We start from the raw sequence: 13,257 nt of genomic DNA on the forward strand, positions 1-13,257 counted from the left end.
TGCACTATCAATTACCACAAAGACGAGAGTAGTGGAATAATCGAGGCTTTATTGAGCAAAGATGTTGTGCCTCCTGTAGTAACCACCCCCCCCCCCCGTGTCACTCTCCCTCTCCCTGGAGCTCAGTACCCCCCCCCCCCCGTGTCACTCCCCCTCTCCCCTGAGCTCAGTACCCCCCTCCCGTGTCACTCCCCCCTCCCTGGAGCTCAGTACACTCCCCTGACCCCGTGTCACTCCCCCGAGCTCAGTACCCCCCCTCCCGTGTCACTCCCCCTCTCCCTGGAGCTCAGTACACACCCCAACCCCGTGTCACTCCCCCTCTCCCCTGAGCTCAGTACCCCCCTCCCGTGTCACTCCCCCTCTCCCTGGAGCCCAGTAGCCCCCTCCCGTGTCACTCCCCTTCTCCCCCGAGCTCAGTACCTCCCCCCGTGTCACTCTCCCCCGAGCTCAGTACCCCCCTCCCCCCCCCCCGTGTCACTCACCCTCTCCCCCGAGCTCAGTACCCCCCCCCCCCCCGTGTCACTCTCCCCGAGCTCAGTACCCCCCCCTCCCCCGTGTCACTCCCCCTCTCCCCTGAGCTCAGTAACACCCCCCCCCCCCGTGTCACTCCCCCTCTCCCCCGAGCTCATTACCACCAGGAAGAACTTTTGGCGACAGGGGGCAGGGGTTGGAGAACAGGAATGGAGGTCAGGGAATGTGCAGAACTCGGGGTACGGGGTAAACATGCTGGGGGTCAGTGGGCAGACGTCCGGAGAGCAGGCAGGTGATACTGGAGCCAGAAAGACAGGTTCCTTATTGATTTGTGTGCAGTTCCGAGTGTCCACACTGGGCCTCTGCTCTGTGTGACACTCCTGCCACCACCAGATGTTCTCAGCCAGCTGTGTTTCTTACATCCTCCAGATCTACAGTACGTACGCAACTGCCCAATCGACTGTGCATCCATCTACTTAAACGGAGAGAGTCAATCTGGAGTCTACACCATCGTCCCCTCGATTGGCGGCTTTCCCACCAGGGTCTTCTGTGACATGGACACAGCAGGTAGGCAGATGATTCAAACATTCAGCTGTTGCTGTAACCCTGTGCAGGCAGGGGAAGGGCAGGCAGGGGCAGGACAGGCAGGGGCAGGACAGGCAGGGGCAGGGCGGGCAGGGGCAGGGCAGGCAGGGGCAGGACAGGCAGGGGCAGGGCAGCCAGGGGCAGGGCAGGCAGGGGCAGGGTGGGCAGGGGCAGGGCAGGCAGGAGCAGGACAGGCAGGGGCAGGGCAGCCAGGGGCAGCGCAGGCAGGGGCAGGTCAGACAGGGGCAGGGCAGGCAGGGGCAGGCCAGACAGGGCAGGGCAGGCAGGGGCAGGCCAGACAGGGGCAGGGCAGGCAGGGGCAGGGCAGGCAGGGGCAGGCCAGACAGGGCAGGGCAGCCAGGGGCAGGGCAGGCAGGGGCAGGGCAGACAGTGGCAGGACAGGCAGGGGCAGGGCAGGCAGGGGCAGGGCAGGCAAGGCGGGCAGGACAGGCAGGGGCAGGCAGGGGCAGGGGCAGGCAGGGGCAGGACAGGCAGGGGCAGGGCAGGCAGGGGCAGGGCAGGCAGGGGCAGGGCAGGCAGGGGCAGGACAGGCAGGGGCAGTGGCAGGGCAGGCAGGGGCAGGACAGGCAGGGGCAGTGGCAGGGCAGGCAGGGGCAGGCAGAGGCAGGACTGATATGGGCACGGCAGACAGAGGCAGAACAGGCAGGGGCAGGGCAGGCAGGGGCAGGGCAGGGCAGGCAGGGGCAGGGCAGACAGGGGCAGGGCAGGCAGGGGCAGGACAGGCAGGGGCAAGGCAGACAGGGGCAGGGCAGGCAGGGGCAGGACAGGCAGGGGCAGGGCAGGCAGGGGCAGGCAGGGGCAGGACAGGCAGGGGCATTGCAGACAGGGGCAGAGAAAGCAGGGGCAGGACAGGCAGGGCGGGAAGTGGCAGGACAGGCAGGGGCAGGACAGGCAGGGGCAGGCAGGGGCAAGGCAGACAGGGGCAGGGAAAGCAGGTGCAGGACAGGCAGGTGCAGGACAGGCAGGGGCAGGACAGGCAGGGGCAGGGCAGGCAGGGGCAGGACAGACAGGAGCAGGACAGGCATGGGCAGGGCAGGCAGGGGCAGGGCAGGCAGTGGCAGGACAGGCATGGGCAGGGCAGGCAGGACAGGAAGGGGCAGGGCAGGCAGGGGCAGGGCAGGCAGGGGCAGGACAGGCATGGGCAGGGCTGGCAGGGGCAGGGCAGGCAGGGGCAGGACTGACATGGGCACTGCAGACAGGGGCAGGACAGGCAGGGGCAGGGCAGGCAGGGGCAGGGCAGACAGGGGCAGGACAGGCAGGGGCAAGGCAGACAGGGGCAGGGCAGGCAGGGGCAGGACAGGCATGGGCAGGGCAGGCAGGGACAGGGCAGACAGGGGCAGGACAGGCAGGGGCAATGCAGACAGGGGCAGAGAAAGCAGGGGCAGGACAGGCAGGGGCAGGGCAGGCAGGGGCAGGACAGGCATGGGCAGGGCTGGCAGGGGCAGGGCAGGCAGGGGAAGGACTGACATGGGCACTGCAGACGGGGGCAGGACAGGCAGGGGCAGGGCAGGCAGGGGCATGGCAGACAGGGGCAGGGCAGGCAGGGGCAGGACAGGCAGGGGCAGGGCAGGCAGGGGCAGCACAGGCAAGGGCAGAGAGAGTGGGAGGGGGCTAAACTCTGGAAAGGAAGGTTCTGCCCCCCCTGGAACAGGTGGAATATTTTGAGGAAGTCTCCTGGTTGGCCCTTGGAAACCAAATTAACTCTGAGGAGTAAATTTCCATCTTTCCCACAGAGGCCTTATCTGGTGGATCCCCAACAAAACGTCATTGCCTGTAAGTTTTTCTTATTGTTTTAAAGGGATGTGGGTGTCCGGCTAGACCAGCATTTATTTCCCATTCCGAATCGTCCTTGAGAAGCTGGTGGTGAACTGCCCTTGCCCCTGCCTGCCCTGCCCCTGCCTGCCCTGCCGCTGCCTGCCCTGCCCCTGCCCCTGCCTGCCCTGCCCCTGCCCTGCCCCTGCCCTGCCCCTGCCTGCCCTGCCCCAGCCTGCCTGCCCTGCCCCTGCCTGCCCTGCCCCTGCCCCTGCCTGCCCCTGCCTGCCTGCCTGCCTGCCCTGCCCCTGCCTGCCCTGCCCCTGCCTGCCCTGCCACTGCCTGCCCCGCCCCTGCCTGTCCTGCCCGTGCCTGCCCTGCCCCCGCCTGCCCTGCCCCTGCCTGCCTGCCCTGCCCCTGCCTGTCCTGCCCCTGCCTTCCCTGCCCCTGCCTGTCCTGCCACTGCCTGTCCTGCCCTGCCTGTCCTGCCCCTGTCTGCCCTGCCCCTGCCTGCCCTGCCCCTGTCTGCCCGTCTGCCTGCCCTGCCCCGGCCTGCCCTGCCCCTGCCTGCCCTGCCCCTGCCTGTCCTGCCCGTGCCTGCCCTGCCCCCGCCTGCCCTGCCCCTGCCTGCCCTGCCCCTGCCTGTCCTGCCCCTGCCTTCCCTGCCCCTGCCTGTCCTGCCACTGCCTGTCCTGCCCTGCCTGTCCTGCCCCTGTCTGCCCTGCCCCTGCCTGCCCTGCCCCTGTCTGCCCGTCTGCCTGCCCTGCCCCTGCCTGCCCTGCCCCTGCCTGCCCTGCCCCTGTCTGCCCCTGCCTGCCTGCCCTGCCCCTGCCTGCCCTGCCCCTGCCTGCCCTGCCCTGCCTGCCCATGCCTGCCCCTGCCTGCCTGCCCTGCCCCTGCCTGCCCTGCCCCTGCCTGCCCTGCCCCTGCCTGCCCTGCCCCTGCCTGCCCTGCCCCTGATTCAGACGGGCAACATTCTCCACAGCCACCTGATAAGCTCGGAGGTTTCCAAATCCTTTTTGTAGAGTGGAACGTGGCGAGTGTGGAGCTGTGGGTCTGGAGTTACCTGTAGCCCAGGCCAGGTGAGGGGAGTAGCTTGCCTTCTCTAAAGGGTATTAGTAATTTAGGTGGGTTTCCACAACAAGGTCAGAGTCACGATTCCAAACACCTGCTTGTTTTCTTGGTTTATTGAATGAGTTGAATTGGAATTTGCTGGTTGCTGCAATGGAATTCAGAAACAAACCAGCTGATCCGGCTCTGAGCATTGAGACCCGCGGATGGCCAGAGAGAGACGCGAACCATTAGCTTTGACATGTCCTCAGGCCATGAGAGCTTCTGTAAAAATACACGTTTATTCTTTCTGACCTCCGTCTCCCCCCTGCGACATGGACTCAGTCTTCCGTACATTCTCATTGACCACAGGAGGAGGCTGGACTGTCATTCAGCGCAGATTGGATGGAAACACAGACTTCAACCGAGACTGGAGGGAGTATCGAGAGGGGTTTGGAGACCTTCCCGCAGAGTTCTGGCTGGGCAATGATCATATTCATGCGGTTACCAGCCAAGGGGAATATTCACTCCGCATTGACCTGGAGGACTGGAACAGCAGACATCGGTTTGGGCTGTATAAAACCTTCAGGTAGGAAAACTGCCCGCGTCCTGGGGAGATAAAACTACACAACAATAAATAAAACCATAATGAAGTGGATTGCCTGGGAATAAAGCAAGATATTGACTGGTTGGAATCCTGGGTGGAGAAATGGCAGATGGAGTTTAATTCGGACGAGTGTGAGGTAATGCACTTTGGAAGGTCCAATATGGAGGAATTACACAGTAAATGGTAGAACTCTTGTGAGTACTGACAGGCAGAGCGATCTGGGCATGTCCACAGGTCACTGAAAGTGGCAACGCAAGTGGACAAGGTGGTCAAGAAGGCATACGGCATGCTGGCCTTCACCGGTCGGGGCATTGAGTATAAGAATTGGCAAGTCATGTTGCAGCTGTACAGGACCTTAGTTAAGCCACACTTGGAATATTGTGTACAATTCTGGTCGCACACTACCAGGAGGATGATGTGGACAAGTCTTACACCAGGTTAAAGTCCAACAGGTTTGCTTCGATGTCACTAGCTTTCGGAGCGCTGCTCCTTCCTCAGGTGAATGAAGAGGTCTGTTCCAGAAACATATATATAGACAGATTCAAAGATGCCAGACAATGCTTGGAATGCGACCATTAGCAGGTGATTAAATCTTTACAGATCCAGAGATGGGGTAACCCCAGGTTAAAGAGGTGTGAATTGTATCAAGCCAGGACAGTTGGTAGGATTTCGCAGGCCAGATGGTGGGGGATGAATGTAATGTGACATGAATCCCAGGTCCCGGTTGAGGCCGCACTCATGTGTGCGGAACTTGGCTATAAGTTTCTGCTCGGCGATTCTGCGTTGTCGCGGGTCCTGAAGGCCGCCTTGGAGAACGCTTACCCGGAGATCAGAGGCTGAATGCCCTTGACTGCTGAAGTGTTCCCCGACTGGAAGGGAACATTCCTGCCTGGTGATTGTCACGCAATATCCGTTCATCCATGAGGCTACCATAAGGATATGGATGCTTTAGAGAGGGTACAGAAGCAGTTTACTCGGATGTTGCCTGGTATGGAGGGCATTAGCTATGAGGAGAGGTTAGATAAACTCGGTCTGTTCTCACTGGAACGACAGAGGTTGAGAGGCGACCTGATAGTGGTCTACAAAATTGAATGATGTGGAGATGCCGGCGTTGGACTGGGGTGAGCACAGTACGAAGTCTTACAACACCAGGTTAAAGTCCAACAGGTTTGTTTCGATGTCACTAGCTTTCGGAGCGCTGCTCCTTCCTCTGGTGAATGAAGAGGTCTGTTCCAGAAACACATTTCTAGACAAATTCAAAGATGCCAAACAATGCTAGGAATGCGAGCATTAGCAGGTGATTAAATCTTTACAGATCCAGAGATGGGGTAACCCCAGGTTAAAGAGGTGTGAATTGTATCAAGCCAGGACAGTTGGTAGGATTTTGCAGGCCAGATGGTGGGGGATGAATGTAATGCGACATGAATCCCAGGTCCCGGTTGAGGCCGCACTCATGTGTGCGGAACTTGGCTATCAGTTGGCAAGATGTTCATCGTCATCAATGACGTGATGAAGGCTGTGAAGAAGATGGCGTAGTTTCTCTGCTCCAGGGAAGTACTGGACGACGAAGGGTATTCTGTCGGTTGTGTCCCATGTTTGTCTTCTGAGGAGGTCGGTGCGGTTTTTCGCTGTGGCGCGTTGGAACTGTCGATCGATGAGTCGAGTGCCATATCCCGTTCGTACGAGGGCATCTTTCAACGTCTGTAGATGTCTATTACGCTCCTCCTGGTCTGAGCAGATCCTGTGTATACGGAGAGCTTGCCCATAGGGGATGGCTTGTTTAATGTGTTTAGGGTGGAAGCTGGAGAAGTGGAGCATCGTGAGGTTATCCGTGGGTTTGCGGTAAAGCGAAGTGCTGAGGTGACCGTCCTTGATGGAGACGAGTGTGTCCAAGAATGCAACTGACTTTGGAGAGTAGTCCATGGTGAGTCTGATGGTGGGATGGAACTTATTGATGTGACTAGTACAAAAGGTGAAGTCACACGGGATCAGGGGTGAGCTGGCAAGGTGGATACAGAACTGGCTAGGTCATAGAAGGCAGAGAGTAGCAATGGGAGGATGCTTTTCTAATTGGAGGGCTGTGACCAGTGGTTTTCCACAGGGATCAGTGCTGGGACCTTTGCTCTTTGTAGTATATATAAATTATTTGGAGGAAAATGTAACTGGTCTGATTAGTAAGTTTGCAGACGACACAAAGGTTGGTGGAATTGCGGATAGCGATGAGGACTGTCGGAGGATGCAGCAGGATTTAGATTGTCTGGAGACTTGGGCGTAGAGATGGCAGATGGAGTTTAATCCAGACAAATGTGAGGTAATGCATTTTGGAAGGTCTAATGCAGGTAGGGAATATACAGTGAATGGTAGAACCCTCAAGAGTATTGAAAGTCAAAGCGATCTAGGAGTACAGGTCCACAGGTCACTGAAAGGGGCAACACAGGTGGAGAAGGTAGTCAAGAAGGCATACGGCATGCTTGCCTTCATTGGCCGGGGCATTGAGTATAAGAATTGGCAAGTCATGTTGCAGCTGTATAGAACCTTAGTTAGGCCACACTTGGAGTATAGTGTTCAATTCTGGTCGCCACACTACCAGAAGGATGTGGAGGCTTTAGAGAGGGTGCAAAAGAGATTTACCAGAATGTTGCCTGGTATGGAGGGCATTAGCTATGAGGAGCGGTTGAATAAACTCGGTTTGTTCTCACTGGAACGAAGTGGTTGAGGGGCGACCTGATAGAGGTCTACAAAATTATGAGGGGCATAGACAGGGTGGATAGTCAGAGACTTTTTCCCAGGGTAGAGGGGTCAATTACTAGGGGGCATAGGTTTAAGGTGCGAGGGGCAAGGTTTAGAGGAGATGTACGAAGTAAGTTTTTTACACAGAGGGTAGTGGGTGCCTGGAACTCGCTACCGGAGGAGGTAGTGGAAGCAGGGACGATAGTGACATTTAAGAGGCATCTTGACAAATACATGAATAGGATGGGAATAGAGGGATACGGACCGAGGAAGTGTAGAAGATTGTAGTTTAGACGGGCAGCATTGTCGGCACGGGCTTGGAGGGCCGAAGGGCCTGTTCCTGTGCTGTACATTTCTTTGTTCTTTGTTCTTTGTTTGAATGTGTAGTCGTTTCAGTGATTCTTCGCCGTGGGTCCAAAGGAAAAAAATGTCATTGATGTATCTGGTGTATAACGTCGGTTGAAGGTCCTGTGCGGTGAGTAGGTCCTGTTCAAACTTGTGCATGAAGATGTTGGCGTATTGGGGTGCGAATTTGGTCCCCATGGCTGTTCTGTGCGTCTGGATGAAGAACTTGTTGTCGAAGGTGATGACGTTGTGATCCAGAATGAAGCGGATGAGTTGCAGAATTGCGTCTGGAGATTGGCAGTTGTCGGTGTTGAGTACTGAGGCTGTTGCAGCAATGCCGTCGTCATGGGGGATGCTGGTGTAGAGTGCCGAGACGTCCATTGTGACGAGGAATGTTCCTGGTTCAACTGATCCATGGGTGCTGAGTTTCTGTAGGAAGTCCGTCGTGTCGCGACAGAAGCTGGGTGTACCTTGTACGATGGGTTTCAAGATGCCCTCGATGTAGCCAGAGAGGTTCTCACACAGGGTCCCATTGCCTGAAACGATAGGGCGGCCTGGTGTGTTGGCCTTATGTATTTTCGGGAGGCAGTAGAGATCTCCAACACGGGGAGTACGTGGGATGAGAGCACGTAGGGTGCTTTGAAGATCTGGATCCAAGGTCTTGATCAGTCTGTTAAGTTGGCGGATGTGTTCCTTGGTCGGATCTGCGGGTAACTGTCTGTAGTGTTCTTGGTTGTTCAGTTGTCGGCCTTCAGGACCCGCGACAACGCAGAATCGCCGAGCAGAAACTTATAGCCAAGTTCCGCACACATGAGTGCGGCCTCAACCGGGACCTGGGATTCATGTCGCATTACATTCATCCCCCACCATCTGGCCTGCGAAATCCTACCAACTGTCCTGGCTTGAGACAATTCACACCTCTTTAACCTGGGGTTACCCCATCTCTGGATCTGTAAAGATTTAATCACCTGCTAATGCTCGCATTCCAAGCATTGTCTGGCATCTTTGAATTTGTCTATATATATGTTTCTGGAACAGACCTCTTCATTCACCTGAGGAAGGAGCAGCGCTCCGAAAGCTAGTGACATCGAAACAAACCTGTTGGACTTTAACCCGGTGTTGTAAGACTTTGTACTGTACAAGATTGAGTGGCATGGACAGAGTGGATAGTCAGAGGCTCTTCCCTCGGGCAGGAGAGTCAAGCACTGGGGGACAAAGGTTTAAAATGCGTGGGGAAAGGTTCAGAACAGATGTGCGAGGCAAGTTTTTTACACAGAGGGGGGTAAATATGTGGAACGCGCTGCCTGGGGAGGGGGTGGGAGCAGGTACAATAGCGGCATTTAAGGGGCATCTATGGAAGGATACGGACTCCGTAAGTGCAGACAGTTTTAGTTTAGACGGGCAGCATGGTTGGCGCAGGCTTGGAGGGCCGAAGGGCCTGTTCCTGTGCTGTACTGTTCTTTGTTCTTTCTTGTGCACTCGCTCGAATGCATCACGGTCAGAGAATCGCGCCCCTGATCTCCAAACACATCCCACTGACCCAGAGAGATGCCCCTTTTAATTATTCCTCTCGTGTTCATGTCAAATTGCCATTGAAGAGTTTGCATGGACTGCTCAAGGTGTTGGCGAGAATCGGGGATCTACCTGCAGCTTCGGACATTGAGGGCAGATGTCCACTGAGGGAATTATAAAAGAGGAAGGAAATTAAACAATAGAACAAATTTAGAAGCTTTGTTTCTAAATGCACAAAACATTCGGAACAAACTTAACAAGTTAACGGCGTAAATAGAGACAAAAGGGTATGAGTTGGTGGGGATTACTGAGACGTGGTTACAGGGAGACCAGGTCTGAGAAATGAATATCCAAGGGTACGCAGTATTTTGTAACGATGGGGTGAAAGGAGAAGGAGGTGGGGCAGCCTTACTGCTGAGGACAGGGATCAGCGCTGGAATGAGAAATGACATAAGCACCGGGGATCAAGATGTGGAATCGGTCTGGGTAGAAATAAGAAATAGCAAAGGGAATGAAATGAAAATCGCTTATTGTCACAAGTAGGCTTCAAATGAAGTTACTGTGAAAAGCCCTTAGTCGCCACATTCCGGCGCCTGTTCAGGGAGGCTGGTACGGGAATTGAACCGTGCTGCTGGCCTGCCTTGGTCTGCTTTCAAAGCCAGCGATTTAGCCAAGAGGTGCTTGGTTGGAGTAATCTACAGGTCGCCAAACAGCAGCTCCGCAGTGGGGCGCAGTATGAACCAGGACATACCGGGGGCTTGTAAGAAAGGTGTGACAACAATCACGGGTGATTTTAATATGTACAGAGACTGGAGGAATCAAATTGGCAAGGGGGGCCTGGAGGCAGAGTTCACTGAATGTGTCAGAGATTGTTTCCTGCACCAGTATGTGGGGGAACCAGCAACTTACGAAATATCAGAACAGGATATGGCGCTCGACTCATCGATCGACAGTTCCAACGCGCCACAGCGAAAAACCGCACCGACCTCCTCAGAAGACAAACATGGGACACAACCGACAGAATACCCTTCGTCGTCCAGTACTTCCCCGGAGCGGAGAAACTACGCCATCTTCTTCACAGCCTTCAACACGTCATTGATGACGATGAACATCTTGCCAAGGTCATCCCCACACCCCCACTACTTGCCTTCAAACAACCGCGCAACCTCAAACAAACCATTGTTTGCAGCAAACTACCCAGTCTTCAGAACAGTGACCACGACACCACACAACCCTGTCATGGTAATCTCTGCAAGACGTGCCAGATCATCGACATGGATACCACTATTACACGTGAGAACACCACCCACCAGGTACGCGGTACATACTCGTGCGACTCGGCCAACGTTGTCTACCTCATACGCTGCAGGAAAGGATGTCCCGAAGCGTGGTACATTGGCGAGACCATGCAGACGCTACGACAATGGATGAACGGATATCGCACGACAATCACCAGGCAGGAATGTTCCCTTCAGTCGGGGAACACTTCAGCAGTCAAGGGCATTCAGCCTCTGATCTCCGGGTAAGCGTTCTCCAAGGCGGCCTTCAGGACGCGCGACAACGCAGAATCGCCGAGCAGAAGCTTATAGCCAAGTTCCGCACACATGAGTGCGGCCTCAACCGGGACCTGGGATTCATGTCGCATTACATTCACCCCCCCACCATCTGGCCTGGGCTTGCAAAATCCTACCAACTGTCCTGGCTTGAGACAATTCACACCTCTTTAACCTGGGGTTACCCCTCTCTCCAGTTGCTCCGTCTGGACCTGTAAAGACTTAATTACCTGCAAAGACTCACATTCAAAGTATCGTCTTGCATCTTTGACTTTGTCTATATATATGTTTCTGGAACCCACCTCTTCATTCACCTGAGGAAGGAGCAGTGCTCCGAAAGCTAGTGATTCGAAACAAACCTGTTGGACTTTAACCTGGTGTTGTAATACTGTTGTAAGAGTAAGCTTTGCGCAGGTGAAGGACACACATCCTGACACAGTCAGAGTGGGAACTGGAACTTGGTAATTTGGTGCAGTGAGGTAATCAGGAAAGGTAAGTGGTAAATCTAATTTTGCTGTTTTTCAATTAAAAGTGCAGTGTAGGTTAGTGTCTGATTGGCTGAAGCTGCCCCCACCCTAATTGCTGCGAGGCAGTTATCTGTCAGTCACCTGAGGCCTGTTTAGTGGCACAAGGATGTACAAAGAACAAAAATAAAGAACAAAGAACAAAGAAAAGTACAGCACAGGAACAGGCCCTTCAGCCCTCCAAGCCCGTGCCGACCATGCTGCCCGTCTAAACTAAAATCTTCTACACTTCCTGGGTCCGTATCCCGCAATTCCCATCCTATTCATGTATTTGTCAAGATGCCCCTTAAATGTCCCTATCGTCCCTGCTTCCACCACCTCCTCCGGCAGCGAGTTCCAGGCACCCACTACCCTCTGCGTAAAAGACTTGCCTCGTACATCGCCTCTAAACCTTGCCCCTCGCACCTTAAACCTATGCCCCCTAGTAATTGACCCCTCTACCCTGGGGAAAAGCCTCTGACTATCCACTCTGTCTATGCCCCTCATACTTTTGTAGACCTCTATCAGGTCGCCCCTCAACCTCCGTTGTTCCAGTGAGAACAAACTGAGTTTATTCAACCGCTCCTCATAGCTAATGTCCTCCATATCAGGCAACATTCTGGTAAATCTCTTCTGCACCCTCTCTAAAGCCTCCACATCCTTCTGGTAGTGTGGCGACCAGAATTGAACACTATACTCCAAGTGTGGCCTAACTAAGGTTCTATACAGCTGCAACATGACTTGCCAATTCTTATACTCAATGCCACGGCCAATGAAGGCAAGCGTGCCGTATGCCTTCTTGACTACCTTCTCCACCTGTGTTGCCCCTTTCAGTGACCTGTGGACCTGTACACCTAGATCTCTCTGACTGTCAATACTCTTGAGGGTTCTACCATTCACTGTATATTCCCTACCTGCATTAGACCTTCCAAAATGCATTACCTCACATTTGTCCGGATTAAACTCCATCTGCCATCTCTCCGCCCAAGTCTCCAAACAATCTAAATCCTGCTGTATCCTCTGACAGTCCTCATCGCTATCCGCATTTCCACCAACCTTTGTGTCGTCCGCAAACTTACTAATCAGACCAGTTACATTTTCCTCCAAATCTTTTATATATACTACGAACAGCAAAGGTCCCAGCACTGATCCCTGCGGAACACCACTGGTCACAGCCCTCCAATTAGAAAAGCATCCTTCCATTGCTACTCTCTGCCTTCTATGACCTAGCCAGTTCTGTATCCACCTTGCCAGTTCACCCCTGATCCCGTGTGACTTCACCTTTTGTACTAGTCTACCATGAGGGACCTTGTCAAAGGCCTTACTGAAGTCCATATAGACAACATCCACTGCCCTACCTGCATCAATCATCTTTGTGACCTCTTTGAAAAACTCTATCAAGTTAGTATTCTTCACATTGTATTCTTCGGTTTGAAGCTTAAGTAGTGTGAGTCACCCTGGTTTAGCTGAGTTCCATATAAGAGACAGACATCAAGCGCACACTCAGTAAGCTGTGCACGTGAAGGAGGAGTGAGACATGGCCAGAGTGGGAATTGGAACTTGGTAATTTGGTGCAGTGAGGTAATTCGGTGCAGAGTGGGAGAAGGTGCTTTTCCCTACCGTTTTGTTTTCTTTCTTCTGGCTTGTAACTGTTAATCTGCAGGGGGAGAACCACAGAACATCCTGGGAAGGTAAATGATTTTTATTACTTTTTCAAATTGTGGGGGGGGGACGGGACTGAAGTGACATCACAGTAAAGCTGTGACCTGATTGGCTGCTTAAATTTGAAAAAAAACTAAAATTTTAAAACAAATCTAATTGATTAACTAGATAGTGGAGTAACTAAACCTGAGGGCAGAGATCAGTATTTAGCATTTCATTTTACAGCAAAAGTCTAACGTCAGGGCCATATAGTTATTTGTAACTCAATCTAACAATAATTAATGTGTTTATTTTAAATTACTTAACTAGTGTTTAAATGTGACTCAGCGGAGTGCAGTGCTCCAGCAGGGAGGGTCAAAGCACAGAAGAGCAATAGTAATAGGGGACTCTATAGTCAGGGGCACAGATAGGCGCTTCTGTGGATGTGAAAGTGACTCCAGGATGGTACGTTGCCTCCCTGGTGCCA

At 54.2% G+C, this 13,257-nt stretch overlaps 1 protein-coding gene across 1 annotated transcript in view; it reads left to right on the top strand.

Moving 5' to 3' along the window:
* The window catches only part of LOC140428792 (fibroleukin), a 66,873-nt gene that overhangs the window by 29,631 nt on the left and 23,985 nt on the right, over positions 1-13,257 (top strand). Inside the window, exons 3-4 of the mRNA XM_072515485.1 lie at positions 901-1,038; positions 4,252-4,468. Of these exons, the coding sequence (XP_072371586.1) occupies positions 901-1,038; positions 4,252-4,468 (355 nt within the window). The remainder of the gene's footprint in view (positions 1-900; positions 1,039-4,251; positions 4,469-13,257) is intronic.

This window comes from Scyliorhinus torazame, chromosome 1 (assembly GCF_047496885.1).
Source record: "Scyliorhinus torazame isolate Kashiwa2021f chromosome 1, sScyTor2.1, whole genome shotgun sequence".
Classification (NCBI taxonomy): Eukaryota; Metazoa; Chordata; class Chondrichthyes; order Carcharhiniformes; family Scyliorhinidae; genus Scyliorhinus; species Scyliorhinus torazame.